The 20099-nt window shown below is 41.3% G+C and overlaps 1 protein-coding gene across 2 annotated transcripts in view; it reads left to right on the forward strand.

Annotated features, from left to right (window-relative positions):
- Positions 1 to 20099, forward strand: part of GRID2 (glutamate ionotropic receptor delta type subunit 2) — a 914338-nt gene that overhangs the window by 507174 nt on the left and 387065 nt on the right. For both annotated transcript variants that reach the window (XM_057417982.1, XM_057417981.1), the window contains exons 7-8: positions 1473 to 1634; positions 11448 to 11567. In XM_057417982.1, coding sequence (XP_057273965.1) covers positions 1473 to 1634; positions 11448 to 11567 — 282 coding nt within the window. The remainder of the gene's footprint in view (positions 1 to 1472; positions 1635 to 11447; positions 11568 to 20099) is intronic.

Genomic DNA, 20099 nt, shown 5'->3' on the forward strand with positions numbered 1-20099 from the left:
TCCTTTATTTTAAGGTGATGGGTGGATTCGCAAATCAGTGTCTCAGATCTTCTGCATTATTGTGCTTCCTTCCCCTCCCAGTAGCTGCAGGACTTCCCCAGTCTTTGGATATTTTTGAGAGGCAGAATAGGGGTATTTTCCACAATGCTGGTGTACTTTCCTTTTGACAGCTTCCTTCTTTTAAGGTTTTGAGCAGACCATCTGTATGGAGAAACCTTTACATGGAGCAGTCAGCATATTCCACAATCTTGGAAATGTCTGTTGTCTTGTCTGTGACTGATGGAGTCAAAAACCCAGCAACCTTGCCTCAGTCTGCAAATTGCTGCTGGCTAATTGATTTTCAGGCACTAGGAATATTCTACAGTCTCTTTCATAGTGAAGCTGAGTAATCTGAGTTTCCCTCAATAACTTCAGGCTCCATGGCTTCAAATGACCAATAGGTTATCTAAAAATAATATTCCCAAAGGTCCTTGCATTTCCGAGTATCATTTCTCTTCCCAAGAACCTCTCTGTTCAGGAGAGCTGAGGTTTCTCCTTATGATAGTGACTGAAATGTTCCTGCCATTTGACGACAGAAATGTCTGAAATACAGCTGTACTGTAAACTACTTGTTTCAGAAGTGTTCATGAATTCTAAGCTTCTGTTCTTTTACATTAAAATGTATCTTTCACATCTGACTTTGTACTATGTGTTTTTAAAAGCACATGTATAGAAATCATACATGGGTAAGTGGGTACACAAATAGTTTCTTTTCTTGAGTTCAACTGTTATCTCTTTAATGCCAAACTGGAACTTCCTCGCACAGTATGTGTTTAACTATGCTCACTGTGAAACGTGTACACGTTTACTCAGTAAGAGTTTTGTCCTGCAAGGAATCAACAGCCATTGCCAAATACTCTGACAGGAATCACTATAAATTGCAGAATCAACATGCAACTGCACACTGAGAAAGATTTCATCGGGTCATATTTCATTTCAGAAATTGTCTCAATCAGAACTGATTTTAAAAACCGGGGGAAAAAAAAAGCATGATGAAATGATTTATTTTAAATTTTTAGTTTCTGTTTTTCAAATGAATAAAACAATCTTGAAGAAAATTTGATGCTGTCCAAATATCTAGTGGCTGAAAATTGAAAGTTGCAGGTAACTGATTAAAAATAAAAGAAAGTCTGTTTACTTTCATGAGTAGGGCTTTAAATCCTGCAAATGGAGCTGTGCCAGTGATTGGGCTGCCTGTATTTCATATGTATGTAGTTGTTCCTTCAGATCACTTGTAGTGTGACAGCCTTTAGCTGCAGTTCCTAAAGGAGCTGAAGATATGGCTTATTGACTCTTATAATTTCTTCTTAATATCAAATAAGTCATTTAATTACCAGGATGTTATGGGCAAAGCAAAATAAATGACAAATTCTGGCTGCTGACAGGAGACCAAAAATAATAATGCTAATTCTCCCATTCTAATATCTTTGCAGATTTCAAACCTGTATATATATGACACCGTCCTCCTGCTGGCGAATGCTTTTCATAAGAAGCTGGAAGACAGGAAGTGGCACAGCATGGCCAGCCTCACCTGCATCAGGAAGAATTCTAAACCCTGGCAAGGAGGACGATCAATGTTGGAAACCATCAAGAAGGTACGTCTTCTTTGTATTTCCTCGTCTTTGATTTCTAAAATAGTTGTATTAGGCAGTACTCCCTTCTGAAGTGCGTACTGTTCTTGCCAGTACTAGCAGTGTCTTTTCAAAGCAATAGTTTTGATATATGTACAGTTTCTGAATTAAAATCATAGAATCATAGAATGGTTTGGGTTGGAAGGGACCTTAAAGCTCATTTAGTTCCAGCCCTACTGCCATGGAAAGGGACATCTTCCACTAGACCAGGTTGCTCAAAGCCCTGTCCAGCCTAGCCTTTAACACTGCTGGGGATGCGGCAACCTCAGCTTCTCTGGGCAACTTGTTCCAAGTTCCTCACCACCCTCATAATAAAGAATTTTCTTTCTAATACCTAATCTAAATCTACCCTCTTTCAGTTTAAAGCAGTTCCCTTGTGCTGTCACTACATGGCCTTTCCATCTTTCATATAGGCTTTCTTTAGGTACTGGAAGACTGTTATAAGATCTTGTTGGAGAGACTTATCATTTACATTGTAAATCAAAAAAAAAAACCCAGAGTAGTATATATATATATATACACACATATATATGTGTGTGTGTATAACGGTGCTTTATCTATGGCTTTCATTAAAAAGAAATAGAAAAGTATTTAAAATATAATGTTATTTCAAGAAATTGCCATTCTGTATTAGGTCTTTAACCATCCCAGAAGTTATGATTATGCAGGCAAAATGGAAGGCTCCGTTAAACCCTGCTTATTTTTTCCCCAGTCCTGAGTCAATCTGCGCTAGGTCCAAAATAACAGTTCAAGGCTTTCTTTGATGGCTGTCTCTGGTTTCCATTCTAACAATTTGAAGTCATGAGACTGCAAGGATAATCCAGCACACATTTCAGGGGCAAGATACAGCTTTCAGGGACTCTAAACTGTATTGCTTTTAACCTATCAGCACAATTTCAAATTCACATTTGACATTTCCCTGTATTTTAAGCTATGTTTCAGGCAAGGCTGGTTTTGGAACTTTTCTTCTCAAATTACATTTTGTAAATACTATTGCAAACTTTTTCATTAATAAACTAAAAGCTACTTCTACTTACTGAATTCCAAATAGGACGCTCGAGCCATATAAGTAAAGATACCCACTTCCCCTTTAGAATTAGAATTTAGTATCTGAGCTGGAGTTCCGGGCAAAGTCTAGTAGCCATACTAGCATCTCTAAAATTAGAAGTGCTCCACCATTGAAAGAGCTGCTGACTGTTTTACATTATGATTATTTGCTTGTTTCTGTTGATTTTGGATGTGAGACTGACCATAATCTCCTGCATAAACATCATTTATGCTCTTTCTTACTACTATCTCATCTCTTTGCATGTCAGAGTTTATTCCTTTCATTGTCATATCATTCTATCTATCCAGTTTATCGTCTTCCTCCTAAAATGATGTGATTAATAAAACAAACTCCTTCCATGACCTTTCACAGAAGAGCTGCACTATGTTAAAGATCAATTTATGTAGTAGCTCTTAACCCTGAAACATAAAGAGATATGGCCAAAAGGAATATGAAAGCATTCAAGAAAGCAGGAACAAGTGTAAATGCTAGGGTTGTGGTTAGCTTGCTAAAAAAAATTCATCAGTCAAATGCCGATAAAATCCCTGACAGAAGTAGCTAACCAGGCTCGTATCCTGTTGCTTTTGAGTTTCCCCTCTATTTGAATGAGATGGCTTTAATAAGAAGCTTCTGTAGAAGAACTTCAGTATCACAGCTGCCTATTTTGAACTTAAAAAGCTGACATTCATGAATGTCTGACGAGGTACAAAAGGAAAAATAAAAACTAAGGGAATTAAAAAGTTTTTCTTGAAAACATGACAGTTTTTCTTCACTTTGAAAGAAAATATGAAAAAGTTACCATTTAAATAGTTAAATTAAATAGTTTATGAATAAAAGGTTCTGTGTTTTCATTTTTAGATCACTCTTTCAAGAATGTAGTGTAAAAATATACTGTTAGTTCAGGGTGAAGATACAACCTGAGATTTATTAAATGCTCCTGGAAAAAGGATTTCTATCCTCTGCAAAACTTTAACCCTATCACAGAGCTGGAATCACTGTCTTGTCCCATATTATATCTCTCCTCAATGTAGTTTCAGTAGGTGTTGTATTGTAGCCAAGTATGGTGTTCGTAAGGAAAGAGTTAAGGAAGAGATGCCTAATTCCAGCCTGCCAGCCTTAGAAAGGGACTAGCTGCTCTCCTGGCAGCAGTGGAAGTGATGTTGCCATCTACTGCTTCACACAACTGAGCTCTTACTGTCTTGCTGCTAATAAAAAAAAAAAAAAAAAAAAGGAAGCAGGAAAAACTAGTTCTGGAAGAAGGTTTTCTAGGACACCCCCCCCCCCAAAAAAAAAAAAAACAAACCCCACAAAAAAAAACCACCTATCCCCTGGAATCAGAGATACAGAAACGGGAATATTTGGCTGTGTTTTAGCTGCAGAGGGAATCTCTCTCTGATTTCTGGAAGGGAAAATAAGCGAAGAGATGGGAAATCTCTATAAAGCTACACACTGAAGACGTGAAGGTAACAGAAAGGGATGCTGGTGTTCTACCAGTGGCAGCACTTGTTAAAAATAGGAGAACTCTGGTGGTAAATAAACTAATTTCTTTATGATTAATAAACCAATAGGCAAGAGTAGGGAATGAGGGGAAATTAGATTTTCAACTATTTCTTGAAATGGCAAAATAGCTGTCTGAATCATTTCCTATTGTCTTTTGTTACTTTTCACTCTTGAACATTTGATTCCTGCATTACTATTTCTACAAACAACTCCAAAAGCTGTTCTGTCTGTGTGAATTCAACCCACTACAATTGTTAAAATCAATATCTGTTTCTACCCATTTTGGAACTGGATAAATAGTTAAATTCATAAGGAAATACAATCCTTCTAATGAATTTGGCCAGCTTTAGCCATTAGTTCTAAATTCACTTTTGTAATAGGAACTATCCCCAAACACATGCTCACTTGTTTATTTCTAAGTAAAGCTATTTCACAGTGAGATAAATAAGTATTACTAGAAAAAACTTCTACTGTTGGAAAAATTAATCTTCCCAAATAGCTGGAGAATAAATGTAAGTAGTATTATATGGAGGATCAACTCAGAAGAATGACAACAAGTTACTGCATATATCTTCTCTCACGCTTACCTGATCTCTTCCCAGTCATATTTGTTTAGCTCACTGACAAGCAACAAATTTTTACTGCTAGCAGCAACATAGAGCTTATTCCTTTGTGCAAAATGAGCTGTACCTCATGCTGTTTCATGAATCGTAGGTGGAATTGTCAAATAGTTCTGGTCTCAGAAATGTCAGTGATGTTCAGTGGTGACACATCAAAAAGATGCTGAATTGTTTTTCAGGTGGTAGATTAGACTTTCCTCCCTAGCAGCTAAAAATGGTGTGTTGAGTTTAAAACTCAACAATGTTTTTGATGTCAGTTTTTTTTCAGGAATAAAATGTGAAGCTCATATTTAATGACTGTAGCATTTTTGTCTGCCTGCAATCACCTTTTTTTCTGTAATTGCAAAATAGCTAATCTATTTTAATTAAAAAAAAAAACACAAAAAAAAACCAAACCAACAAACCCAAAACAAAGCAAAACAAAACAAGCCAGGAACTGTCAGAGCAAATACAGTATTTTGTGACTGATGACTGAGAAGCTGACATTCCCAAGTGAGGTTCTGACTGCTGGGTAAATAGTGTTTTCTTCACAGACTTGCAATATAGTGGTGCCTAAGCGTATATAAACTGTAGTTTATCTTGCCAGTCTAGATGGGACTCAAGTAGGCTTTAACTATATTGCCAAGCTTTATAGCAGCTCTTCAAAGCCCAAAGCACTGATCAGAAATGTAAGTAAAACATTTTTGTCCTAACAACTGGCATTTCACTCTTCAGTTTTAAATGTGTCAGGAAATCACATGGTTGCAGCTCAGTCTTAGAGGAATCTGAGAGGAGATAATAAACATGCCTTCCTTTTGCCCCGATTGCATTGTTTCTGTAAGTTATATGGAATTCAACATTTATTTGACCCTTGCCCATTATCATAATTAACACAAAAAATACTTGGACAAATCTCATCAGGAAGTTACTGGATTAGTAGCTGTCATACAGATGTCCATTTCCTTTGTGATCTCCTTCACTGTGCATTAGCAGAGGGATAAAATACATGCCATAAATGCAGTATGTGTTTTAGAGGGATCCATGATGTGAAAGACTATGCAAAAAAGTTGGAGCAGTGTCCTGAAACTCTTCCTAGGCAGTCCATCAGTCCTAAACAATAGAACAGGCTCATGTAAGCCTTGTGAAAAGGCAGTGTGGGACAATTAGGGCTATTAGAGAGCAATAGCAAGATTGCCTGGCTTACAGGAGCAGCAAAATATGTTCCCAGGTAGGGAGGAGGCATCAGGAACTCCAAGAAGTTTCCTATCCGATTTAGTTTTGTTGTTGGTATTATATGAGTGGTTCTTTACTGTTCTGTCTTTCTGTCTCTTCCCTTTCCAAACAAAGAGTATTCCCATCTAATCTGAGCTCTTATTACACTATTTGCAAATGTACACACTCTAGGAAAGTAAGTTCTGTTTAAAGACATTCTTACATGAGAAGTTTTCAAAGCATGATAAAATTGCAACATAGGGGAATGAGAAAAATTGTTATTATGGATAATACTGGATTTCAGACAAATAAAATTAACTAACAGAGCTTCTATCTTGCCCCGATATTTGCAGCCATTTAAAAAATCAAGGTAAATAAACTTACACACAATGGTTTTGGGTAGAGATTCAGTTTCAAAATATGGTAGGCAAGTCAGTTTACCTGTTCTATCTGTTAAGGGCTATGTATTAACAGAGACAAAAGTGTTTTCATTAGGAGTGGATTGCATTTGTTCAAATGTAACTGAGGTAAATGCGTCTTCATTATTTTTATCTTATCTGTTCAAGCAAGGACAAAGGTTATAAAAATGAAATTAGAAGTTGACTAAAATTTTAAATTGCTTAGGTCTCAAAAAATCACTTATATTTTAGACATGATTCTATTTTCATGTCCCATAAATTATTGGGAGCATTCTCAGAAGTCACTTTATATTGAAAGTTCCCAATTTAAAACTACTTTCTCACAAAATAAGAAAGAAAAATGCTTTCTGCACTTTCTGTTTTACAAAGCATCTACCTTAGAATTTTTTTTTTTTTTGCTGATGTTCAGTGTTTCCTTTCTTTTATCATTTGGTTCCAGAGTTTTGCTTTCCTTTTTCCAGACATTGCTTGTGGCTCACTAGAATCATAGAATCATAGAAGAGTTAGGGTTGGAAAGGACCTTAAGATCATCAAGTTCCAGCCCCCCTGCCGTGGGCAGGGACACCTTACGCTAAATCATATCACCCAAGGCCTCGTGCAACCTGATCTTGAACACTGCAAGGGATGGAGCATTCACAACCTCCCTGGGCAACCTATTCCAGTGCCCCACCACCCTAACAGGAAAGAATTTCCTTCTTATATCCAACCTAAACTTCCCCTGTTTAAGTTTTAACCCGTTACCCCTTGTCCTATCACTACAGTAATGAAGAGTACCTCTCCAGCATCCCTATAGGCCTCCTTCAGATACTGGAAGGCTGCTATGAGGTCTCCACACAGCCTTCTCTTCTCCAGGCTGAACAGCCCCAACTTCCTCAGCCTGTCTTCATATGGGAGGAGCTCCAGTCCCCTGATCATCCTTGTGGCCCTTCTCTGGACTTGTTCCAACAGTTCCATGTCCTTTTTATGTTGAGGACACCAGAACTGCACACAGTACTCCAGGTGAGGTCGCACAAGAGCAGAGTAGAGGGGCAGGATCACCTCCTTCGACCTGCTGGTCACGCTCCTTTTGATGCAGCCCAGGATACGGTTGGCTTTCTGGGCTGCAAGCACACACTGAAGCCGGCTCATGTTCATTTTCTCATCAACCAATATACCCAAGTCCTTCTCTGCAGGGCTGCTCTGAATCTCTTCTCTGCCCAACCTGTAGCTGTGCCTGGGATTGCTCTGACCCAGGTGTAGGACCTTGAACTTGCCATGGTTAAACTTCATGAGGTTGGCATCAGCCCACCTCACAAGCGTGTCAAGGTCCCTCTGGATGGCATTCCTTCCCTCCAGGGTATCAACTGAACCACATAGCTTGGTGTCATTGGCAAACTTGCTGAGGGCGCACTCAATCCCAATGTCCATGTCAGCGATGAAGATGTTGAACAAGACCGGTCCCAACACCAATCCCTGAGGGACACCACTCGTTACTGGTCTCCAGCTGGACACTGAGCCATTGAACACAACTCTGTGTGCGGCTGTCCAGCCAGTTCTATATCCACCGAGTGGTCCATCCATCAAATTGATGTCTCTCCAATTTAGAGACAAGGATGTTGTGTGGGACAGTGTCAAAACGCTTTACACAAGTCCAGGTAGATGACATCAACTGCTCTACCCCTGTCCATCAGTTCTGTAGCCCCATCATAGAAGGCCACCAAATTGGTCAGGCAGGATTTCCCCTTAGTGAAGCCCTGCTGGCTGTCACCAAGCACCTTGTTGATTTTCATGTGCCTTAGCATGCCATCCAGGAGAATCTGCTCCAAGATTTTGCCAGGCACAGAGGTGAGACTGACTGGTCTGTAATTCCCCAGGTCATCCATTTTCCCCTTCTTGACAATGGGGGTTATATTTCCCTTTTTCCAGTCATCGGGAACTTCACCTGACTGCCATGATTTTTCAAATATGATGGCCAATGGCTTCGCAACTTCATTCACCAGCTCCTTCAGGACCCACGGATGGATCTCATCAGGACCCATGGACTTGTGCACATTCAGATTTTTAAGATGGTCTTGAACCATTTCCTCTCCTGCAGTGGGCGCAAGGTCTTCATTCTCACAGTCCCTGCATCTGCCTTCCAAGACTTGGGTGGTGCTGTCAGAGCCTTTGCCAGTAAAGACCGAGGCAAAGAAGTCATTCAGAACCTCAGCCTTCTCCAAATCCTGTGTAGCCAGTTCTCCTGAGAGCTTCCGGAGGGGGCCTACATTCTCCCTAGTCTGTTTTTTATTTGCTATGTGCCTGTAGAATCCCTTCCTGTTATCTTTAATACCTCTAGCTAATTTTAATTCTAACTGGGCCTTAGCTTTCCTAACCTGGTCCCTAGCTTCCCGGACAACATCCCTGTACTCTTCCCAGGCTGCCTGTCCTTGCTTCCACTTATTATAAGCCTCTTTTTTCATTTGAATTTTCCTCAGGAGCTCCTTATCTATCCAAGGAGGTCTCCTGGCGCTCCTGCTGCACTTCCTTCTTGACCAGTCTGGCAAGCCTCCTACCAAAACAGCTCTTTCCCTTCCTTATCATCAGACCAGCTCCACCTGCCCCCACTAGACCTGGCCTACAAGCTTGGGTCCCGTGTTCAAGACACCCAAACCCCTGACTATGACACCACCCTTTTAACCAGTTATTAACCTGGCTAATCCTCCTAGCTTTTTTTAGGTCTTCCCCTGTACCCTGGAGAATTGATGAAAAGACCACCTGAGCTCCAGAGCCCCTAACCACCTTCCCCAGGGCTCTGAAATTATTCTAGAAATTATTGTGCAGTTTAGGTGGTCTATAGTAGCTTAATATTCATACTTTACCTACGTGAGAACCAAGAGTTTAATTCACATTATGGGGAAAAAAGTAACGCAGGAAATATGAATTATAATATATAAAAGCAGTATATGGTAAGGGGTCAGGGTGGTGCAGGACTAGGAATAGGTGTATGCTATCAGGGAGATCAAGTCAGCCAGATGGAGGCTTTCAGAGGTCAGATGGGGATCCCAAGCTTTGCAGATGTGTGCTGCTTTGCAGGCATTTCTACATCATATGTACCATGAAATTCTGGCTTTGTTAATCAAAAAGCCAGATGAGACCGCATGAGAAAAAAAGATATGCGGAACAGGTTTTTATTTCTGGTTCACGAATAGGATGTAGTCATATTTAAGTTAACAGAAAAGGTTTATATTTGTGAAACTTCGTTATTTGCCTAAGGATACGTTGAAATGATTTTGCAGGTAAACACAAGCTCACTCTGTCTTTACGCTGAACCTGCTAGAGGTGTGATAACCGCAATCTAAAAGCCATGAAGGTGTGATTATTACAGGATTCTGCTCAAGCATAATAAGTAACCTCAGTGTCATAATAACAATAAGGATGCGTGTCAAAATTGTCTGGCTGGCTCTCACTGAGGGCAAAATGACCCAAAGTCTACAAAAGACTGTGCAAGTGCACCCTTAATCAAGGTGCTGTTTTTCTTTAATAAAAAATAAAAATAAAAAAATTCTTCTACTGCATTCAAAAAGCAAAGATTATTGAAAAGGTTAAAAAAGATTAAATATATATATGCACAAAGTATTATCTTATTTTTAACTGAAAATGGCACTTCATGAAATATTTCTGTATTATTCCCTGATAACAGTACTCTCTAGTAGTTGCTAGTAAATTTTAAAGGTATTATCTCAGTGATCAACTTCCTTATATTTATTATAGGATGCTTTATAAAAGGATGACAACATTTTTTTTGTTCGTAATAATCAGCAAAGAAGATGCAAATTTGGTACTCCTTCCTGGATTTTTTCCAAAATAAAGATGTGAGAATAGAGCTTTTAAAATCATGATTCAGCAAGGCTCATGTGCTAGGTAGCTTGTACATAAAGCATTCCTTTTCCTTTTTTTTTTTTTCAGTTCAAATAATAAAGCTCTTAACTGAAGAATAAATCATAGCTACAAAACTCTTGCCTCATGTTTTAAAGAAAAGCTGTCCATTTCATATGGATTTACACCAGGGGCAGATATTTTTTCTTGTACATACTTAAAATATTGTTCAAGTTATTTTGAGGGAGTGGGTTAAACATCTAATTTTCCCTGAATCTGAATAATTTTTTTTAAGGCTAAGGGTTTTCACTGCGTCTCTGTTCAATTTAAAGTTTAGGTCATCACAGTTCTTATACAAAGATGAAATGAGTGTCGTGTTGAATCAACCCTGGAATATGTTTTGAGTATTGCTGTAGCATTTATAGTCTTTTCAACTCATGATTCTTTACAGTAAATATTCACTGGTTTTTTTCTTCAGTATTTTAACCCCTTCTGACAAAAATGTAAAAAGTAAAAGCAAGCTTGAAAATTTGCTCCATTGTGTTGCTTATCTCATCCATTCTTAGCAGTAGAGGTTTGGAGGAAAACAGAAAAATCACTATTTTCAGCTAGGCAGGCGCCTCATTTATTCAGATCACTTATGTTGGGCTCGCAAAATGCCTAACTTCATGCAGAACTCAACCTGATCTTATGTGGAAATCTCTTGTATGAGAAACATTTTGAGGGGGGGAAGGGAGGGATGCAAAAATAAACAAAAGTATTTTTTGTGCAATTTCTTTTGTTTGTCATTAGTTTTACATTCACATCCACTCAAATTAGTCACAAAACTTTTTTTTTAATGGGGCTAGAATGTCTGTACTTACACACTGACAGGTTAAAGGACAAAAACTGGGAGTGCACACGAAGACTGTTGCTTGCATTGCATCTGCTTACCACTGCTGAGTTTGAGTCTTCTGTGAAGAACTTAAATGATACAGAAACAATTCAGACTTCAAAATTTTTTCAGGAAATGTGTTCTTGAGAACACTGTACTGATTCTAGTAGTTGTGAATGTATACTTCATACTCAGTGCACAAATGCCTTGGATAACAAAATAACAAAAGGTTATTATAATTGTTTACTTCTGAGTTTTCAATCCATTCTTTTTTTTTTTTTTTTCCAATAGGGTGGAGTGAATGGCTTGACTGGAGAACTGGAATTTGCAGAAAATGGGGGGAATCCCAATGTGCATTTTGAAATTCTGGGGACAAATTATGGGGAAGATCTTGGCAGAGGCATCCGCAAGGTGAGGATACATATGTTCAAACAAGAGACTGTTTTTACTGATCTTTTAAAAAGCTTTCTTGTGTTCCATCACAGAGCAAACAGAAAACTGTTTGACAGCAGATAATATACTGTGTGTCATTAAGAGGAGTAAGAAATTGGAGAAAAGTCTTGAATTTCTAGATATACAGCGATTTTATTATTGCAAAGAGGCCTTGCGGTAGGTTGTGTTGATCAAGGTATTCATTGTAAGACTGAATGTGTTCAGCTGTTGGTTGACTGTCCCAAAAGAGCAGTGAAAGCTGTTGGTTTGTAACCCTTGCCACCCATTTCCAAAATAGCAAATTTTACATTAAATTATGTTTAGGGTGCCCACATTGGCTCTATGGTCAAAGTGGGCTATGTAGCCATTAGATGATTAAAATTCATAGGTCAGAAAATCTATCATAACATAGATAAAATTTCTGTACCCTCTTGTCTTCATGAAATAAATACTCAGTGTTTTAGTAAAAATTAACTTTTATGGAATAAGTGCAATGTTATGTATTCAGCTGCCAGACACAGTCCAAATACTTGGACTGAGCTTGTTTGAGGAAATGTCAAACTTCTCCAGCAAAATTACCTTTTTCAGTTTTGATAGTCTATAAAAATAAAGTCCTGTGCAAGGAATGGTGGAAGCAAGTTTCTATTTGCAATTCATATGCTTAACTTTGGATAACTGCCCATCTGGGATGGCAAAAGTAGCAAAAATCATATGGTACCTCTTAGGAAAATAAAAGACTAATAGGCTTTTCCAGGAGCAACTCTTCTTCAAACACAGATCTCCTGAAAGATAATATAAGGATCTCTTCATTTAGTGTATCAAATCACACTGGTTTTTATATGTGAGGAAGCTGAAGTGATTGTCTAAAAGCAAATGACAGAGAAAGTTATTTTAAGATGTGTAAGCTGTTTCCATGTGTCAGCATTGCCATGTAATGAAGGACATCATTTATCTGCATACAACAGATAAATTTTTCTGCAGCAACAGATAATGCTCTGGAAGAAGGAAGAGATAAAGAGGAAGTTTAAAAGTGTCTCTAAACTTCTGAAATGTCTCCTCCTCTATTTACTGTAATTGTTATTCCGTTCCTGCTCTTTCGACTGTTGTTAATACCTTGATGTACGCACATGCCTATAGTTATGTCACCTTGAGCAGAGATTGTGAGAGATGCTTTAGAAACTAAACAGAACTGGATCTTGTTGATATTTGGAGGTGCGCTTCACAAAGTCTTTAGGCGACCAGAATGTTGGATGAGTCCTTATTCCTTCACCTGTAAATTCAGCCTTTTTCAACATATTTTGACTTTTTATTTTCCGTGCTATGTGTCAAGGAGCTATTTGTTCTTAAGATCAACAAAGTAGTCCTTCTTAAGACAAATCTGTATCCCTTCATTTAATTTAATTGGTTGACTTTGGCTGGTTTTTGACGTTATGCCTGTCTGGGTGAATGCCTGACTGAAGCATAAAGTTGTGTTCTTTCATTTCACAAAAAGGTAGAAGAGAAATAGATACCCACATAAAGGTCTTAGAAATATAAATGTGCAAAAAGACTTCTGATCCTTTCTGACTCTTTTCTGATGGTATAATTTACATTTATAATGCAGATTTAAACTATGGTACAGTTTGCTTTTAAAGAAGAGGTTAAGGACCATGGGCACACATAAATTGTGTGAAACAATGAGATAGTGCAAACAGGCTTTTTGAACCTTCCTTGTTTACCCTTTATCTTAGTTCAAGGACAAGCAGACATTCACTGCCTTTGAAAAGAAATAGAATTTTAGTTGGTAAAGGAGAACAGAGTTTCACATGGAATGTAGTTAGACCATGAAACTCAGTGTTGCAAGACACACTTCAGGAGAAAAGCAAACCTGGAAAGATGCTGAAAGTATGCAATTGTTTTTGTGTTTACCAAGATAATTGTTTAAAATTAAATATAGAGATTATAAGGAAACTTCTCTGTTGAAGGTAGCATTATAAATACTATCCATAGAGTTTTGTGATGTGCTGTGGCTGGTTAAAAAGAAGAAAGTGTCCAGAGCAGAACAGATCTAATCTGTTCTGATTTATTTTGTAAACAGCATTCAGTGATCCACAGGAAGCTTTACAGTGAGTTCTGCTGTAGAGAAAGGAATGTTCTTCAGAAAGATAGAATCATAGAATCATAGAATAATTAGGGTTGGAAAGGACCTTAAGATCATCTAGTTCCGACCCCCCTGCCGTGGGAAGGGACACCTTATGCTAAACCATATCACCCAAGGCCTCATCCAACCTGGTCTTGAACACTGCAAGGGATGGAGCATTCACAACCTCCCTGGGCAACCTATTCCAGTGCCCCACCACCCTAACAGGAAAGAATTTCCTTCTTATATCCAACCTAAACTTCCCCTGTTTAAGTTTTCACCCGTTACCCTTGTCGTATCACTACAGTCTTTAATGAAGAGTACCTCTCCAGCATCCCTATAGGCCTTCTTCAGACACTGGAAGGCTGCTATGAGGTCTCCACGCAGCCTTCTCTTCTCCAGGCTGAACAGCCTCAACTTCCTCAGCCTGTCTTCATACGGGAGGTGCTCCAGTCCCCTGATCATCCTTGTGGCCCTTCTCTGGACTTGTTCCAACAGTTCCATGTCCTTTTTATGTTGAGGATACTGGAACTGCACACAATACTCCAGGTGAGGTCTCACAAGAGCAGAGTAGAGGGGCAGGATCACCTCCTTCGACCTGCTGGTCACGCTCCTTTTGATGCAGCCCAGGATACAGTTGGCTTTCTGGGCTGCAAGCACACACTGAAGCCGGCTCATGTTCATTTTCTCATCAACCAATATACCCAAGTTCTTCTCTGCCCAACCTGTAGCTGTGCCTGGGATTGCTCTGACCCAGGTGTAGGACCTTGAACTTGCCATGGTTAAACTTCATGAGGTTGGCATCAGCCCACCTCACAAGCGTGTCAAGGTCCCTCTGGATGGCATTCCTTCCCTCCAGCATATCAACCGAACCACACAGCTTGGCGTCATCAGCAAACTTGCTGAGGGCACACTCAATCCCACTGTCCATGTCAGCAACGAAGATGTTGAACAAGACCGGTCCCAACACCGATCCCTGAGGGACACCACTCATTACTGTTCTCCAGCCGGACATTGAGCCATTGACCACAACTCTTTGTGTGCGGCCGTCTAGCCAGTTCTTTATCCACCAAGTGGTCCATCCATCAAATTGATGTCTCTCCAATTTAGAGACAAGGATGTTGTGTGGGACAGTGTCAAAAACTTTGCACAAGTCCAGGTAGATGACATCAACTGCTCTACCCCTGTCCATCAGTTCTGTAGCCCCATCATAGAAGGCCACCAAATTGGTCAGGCAGGATTTCCCCTTAGTGAAGCCATGCAGGCTGTCACCAAGCACCTTGTTGATTTTCATGTGCCTTAGCCTTCCTTCCAGGAGAATCTGCTCCAGGATTTTGCCAGGCACAGAGGTGAGACTGACTGGTCTGTAATTCCCCAGGTCATCCATTTTCCCCTTCTTGACAATGGGGGTTATATTTCCCTTTTTCCAGTCATTGGGAACTTCACCTGACTGCCATGATTTTTCAAATATGATGACCAGTGGCTTCGCAACTTCATTTGCCAGCTCCTTCAGGACCCACAGATGGATTTCATCAGGACCCATGGACTTGTGCACATTCAGATTTTTAAGATGTTCTCAAACCAGTTGCTCTCCTACAGTGGGCGCAAGGTCTTCATTCTCACAGTCCCTGCATCTGCCTTCCAAGACTTGGGTGGTGCGGTCAGAGCCTTTGCCAGTGAAGACCAAGGCAAAGAAGTCATTCAGAACCTCAGCCTTCTCCAAATCCTGTGTAGCCAGTTCTCCTGAGAGCTTCCGGAGGGGGCCTACATTCTCCCTAGTCTGTTTTTTATTTGCTGTGTACCTGAAGAATCCCTTTCTGTTATCTTTAATAGCTCTAGCTAAGTTTAATTCTAACTGGGCCTTAGCTTTCCTAACCTGGTCCCTAGCTTCCCGGACAACATCCCTGTACTCTTCCCAGGCTGCCTGTCCTAGCTTCCACTTATTATAAGCCTCTTTTTTTATTTGAATTTTCCTCAGGAGCTCCTTATCCATCCAAGGAGGTCTCCTGGCCCTCCTGCTGCACTTCCTTCTGGTTGGGATGCAGCACTCCTGAGCTTGTCGCAGGTGATCCTTGAATATCAACCAATAGTCTTGGGCACCCCTGCCCTCTAGGGCTGTATCCCATGGAACCTTCCTAAGCAGATTCCTGAAGAAGCCAAAGTCTGCTCTTTTGAAGTCCAGGGCAGTGAGCTTGCTGCACACTCTTCTCACTGTCCTGAGGATCTCAAATTCGAGCATCTCGTGATCGCTGCATCCAAGGCTGCCTTGGGGAGTCACATTTCCAATGAGCCGTTCCCTGTTGGTGAGCACGAGGTCAAGCATGGCACCTCTCCTTATCGGCTCCGCTATTACTTGCAGAAGGAAGTTGTCTTTTACACAATCGAGGAACCTCCTGGATTACTTGTGCTGGGCCGTACCGTCCTTCCCACAGATGTCAGGGTGGTTGAAGTCACCCATGAGAACAAGGGCCTGCGAGCGTGAGGCTTTTCCTATCTGTCTATGGAGTGCTTCATCCGCAGGTTCTCCTTGATCAGGCGGTCTGTAACAGATCCCCACATAATGTCTCCCATAGCGGTTTTCCCTTTAACCCTGACCCACAAACTCTCTGTTGACTGCTTACCTGTCCCCAGACAGAGTTCCATACTCTCCAGCCTATCCCTAACATAAAGGGCAAGTCCCCCTCCCCGCCTGCCAGGCCTGTCTTTTCTAAAGAGCCTGTAACCTTCCTTTCCAACACTCCAGTCATAGGAGCCATCCCACCATGTTTCTGTGATGCCTATTATATCATACCCCTGTAGACGTGCACACATCTCTAATTCCTCTTGTTTGTTCCCCATGCTACTTGGATTTGTATTGAGGCATCTGAGCCGAGCTCCAACTGAAGCCGGCTCATTGGCTGGAGTGACTGGGATATCTCTGCATTGCTCCGAGCTTTTATTATAGGTTCTGGCAACTGACTGGGTGTGTTGGGATGGAATGATGCCCCCCTCCCCCAACACATCTAGTTTAAAGCCTCCTTGACCAGTCTGGCAAGCCTCCTACCAAAACTGCTCTTTCCCTTCTTTATCAGACCAGCTCCACCAGCCCCCACTAGAGCTGGCCTACAAGCTTGGGTCCCGTGTTCAAGACACCCAAACCCGTGACTATGACACCACCCTTTTAACCAGTTATTAACCTGGCTAATCCTCCTAGCTTTTTTTAGGTCCTCCCCTGTACCCTTGAGAATTGATGAAAAGACCACCTGAGCTCCAGAGCCCCTAACCACCTCCCCCAGGGCTCTGTAGTCCCTCTTTATGCTCCCCAGGCTACTACTATCTATATCCCTAGCACCCACATGTATCACCAGGAGTGGGTAATAGTCCGTGGGACTTACTAGAGCAGGCAGCCTCTCTGCCACATCCCTGATCCGTGCCCCCGGTAGGCAACACACCTCCCTTGAGAAGGGGTCTGGATGGCAGACAAGTGCTTCTGTCCCTTTCAGTGTAGAGTCCCCTACTACTACGACCTGCCGCTTTTTCCTAGCGGCACCAGTAGAGATCTTCTTTAGCAGTGCATCAGCCGGCTGTTTCTGCCTCGAGTGCGCTTCCTCATTAGCCCCCTGCAGGACAGCAAAGTGGTTCTGCGTGGGGACAGGGGATTTAGGGGGAAGCCCCTTGCTTTTGGTTGTCCTTTTCCTCCTTTTTTTTTTGGTGTTTTTTTTTTTTGTTTTGTTTTGTTTGTTTTTTTTTGTCACTAATTCCCCGCTTCCCAGGTTAAGGGCCTCCTTCTTTCCTTCATGAGGCAGAGGTGAAGCTCGAGGCCCCTGCACAGTTTGGGCCGGGAGCAAGCATTCCTGCTTCCTCTCAGCTTCCCTGACATCTCGCAGCCTATTAACAGCATCCCGCAGCTCAGCCCCTGCTGCAGGAGGACCTCCACCAGGGAGCACCGAGCGCAGCCCTGCCCATTGCGCGCCCTCCCCTCACAAGCCCAGTGCAGGCACTCTCTACACCCCGAGCTCTGCACTGCAGCCTCCCCTCTCACCGGCTCTGTCTGGGTGCCTCCGCTGCCACCGCCGGGGCAGCCAGAGCAGAGCTCCCGGACCGGGCCCTGCTCACACGCCGAGCGCTCCCCTGCCCGTGCAAACCGCCTCCACCCGCTCTGTTCGCCGCGCTCCCTGGGGCAGGTTTTTACCCAGTCAGGGCAGGTGCCGCCCCTCCTGGCTCCGCCCCCTGTGGGTCAGCTGAGCTGCCGGCTCCCGGGCAGGTCCTGTGGAGGACTTGAGGCTCCCTCGGCGGCTCTTGCCGCTCTGAGCTGAGGCTCCTGGACGCTGATGTCCCCCGCCCGTTCCGGTGTTGAAGGCGTCCTCTCTCGAGCTACTCACCTCAGCAATTGACCAAGAATTGGCCAATTGAAGATACTTCTGTATATATTGTGAGAATGTGGTAATTGTTCTCAGAAGCACCTTTCAAAGAAAATTAAAAATAGTTCCAATTAAATATTGTATTTTTTACACTAAATTGAATAGTAGAAGGATTTAAAATAAATATATTTCCAATCAATGTCACAAAGAAAAAAAAAAAACAAAACACCACCACCACCAAAGCAAACAAAAAAAAAAAACCAAAACCCACACACACACACAAAAAAAACCCAAAACAACAAACCAAAAGGCTGGGGTTCCTAAAACATTAACCTTAGATACAGAGAAGAAAATTTGTAAGGTTAAAATGCCATATGTTGGTTTTACTCTTTTGACAAAATGTCACACATTCTATCTTTGATTAGGTTTTACTTCCCAGAGTATGAGCCACTAGTGTTGAAAGCAAATCATAATAATTACAGGAGTCAGATATATTTTTGTTAGCTACACCAATTAAAGTGCATTTCAGGTTTTCATGTAGTTAGTGGTCTGACTAAAGAACTGCCTAACCATTTTTATTTCTCAGCTCTAGTGGAAGTAGCTGCAATTAGCAGACTGACTGAAGTTTCTAAACAAATGCATCTTCCCTAATGAACATGTTTCTGAGTACTTTTATATGAGGTAATGAAGGGTGAAATCCTGACAAAAGGTCTATTGAAGTCACTGGGACCGGATGTTCACACAAAGTGTGTAAAGAATTTTATTTATTTTATTCCCCTGAGGAACAATCAACTGATTTTAGTTAATGCAAGTCAAATATTTAAATGCACTCGAATTTCTCAAGAGTCCAAATTCTACCGGAAGTCAGTTCTATTTGGGTTTTGGAGTCATTTGCTCACTTTTAAAAAGTTTACTTACATTCAAACGTTAATATTGCTGGGACTCAAAAAACCAAACCTTTTAAGAAACACCATGAATTCATGTTCATGTTTGTTTTTACTGGCCAAATTAAGCCAATGAGTCTAGCAGAAACTGTCTCAAGTCCTCTCCTTTATCTTTCATGGGCTCCTGGAAAGCAGGGGAGCATTCATTCAGAAGTTCATTGAGTTGGGTCCTTCATTTAGTGACGAGTGAGCAAATTCAGGAGTGCCGATGATGCAAGTTTTGTACTGTTACGTCTGCAAATGAACCGGGTACCTGGAATAATCCAGTCAAATGGTTGCCAGATCCTGATGTTATTGACACGAGTGGTGTTACCATCCCAAAGGAACTGCAGAAAAACTCTTGCTTTTACACATCATGCTGTGGTTTGCTTTTGTGCAGATACAGTTATATTCAGTGGGAGACATGGGTGTATTTCTGACATTTCTCTGTTGGCATTTGTCTATTGGTATTTGACATTTGAGTATGTATTCTTTGACATTTAAATTTCAGTGTGATACTTTTATCTATATTGTTGAAATAAAAGCTGCCATTCCTGTGAATAACCATCCAACAAACAAATGAACAAAGGGAGCTGATAGCTCAGAGGAGTACTGTTTTATATCTTCGTGGTGTAGAAAACAGCACTGTGGAAATAAAGTGGTTTTCATGTTTCTTGCAGTGCTCCTTGTAATTCAGAATGGGCTCATCCTCAAAGGCTCTGTGCTACACCTTTTGAAGTTTAGGGGACTTTCTTCCTGTTCCCGCACTGTTTTTTTCTGCCGCGTGTGGACATTTGGAGTTTGTGGTGCATTTTGCTCTGCCTCTACAACCCTGTTAGCATACACCCACCTCCCGTGCATTTCTCTTCTCTTCTCTTCTGAAGATGGTTTCTGTCATTTCCTCCCAGTGGGGGAATGAGATGACATGCCAGCCTCTCACATCTCTTCCTCTCTGCACCAGGATATCCATGTCAAAGCTTTCTTTGCATTCAGGACATCTATTAATGACTTGGAGCAAGGATAGAGCTGTGGGCATGCAGGGAAACAGATACTCTGGATGGAGGACCCAAGTAACTCAGGATGCTTCAACCCCTCTACATTTGTCCAGTAAGGTTGTAGGGCTCTGTCC

This window comes from Pezoporus wallicus, unplaced genomic scaffold (assembly GCF_028554395.1).
Source record: "Pezoporus wallicus isolate ANWC-B61680 ecotype Strahan unplaced genomic scaffold, APGP_CSIRO_Pwel_v1 contig_6999, whole genome shotgun sequence".
Classification (NCBI taxonomy): Eukaryota; Metazoa; Chordata; class Aves; order Psittaciformes; family Psittacidae; genus Pezoporus; species Pezoporus wallicus.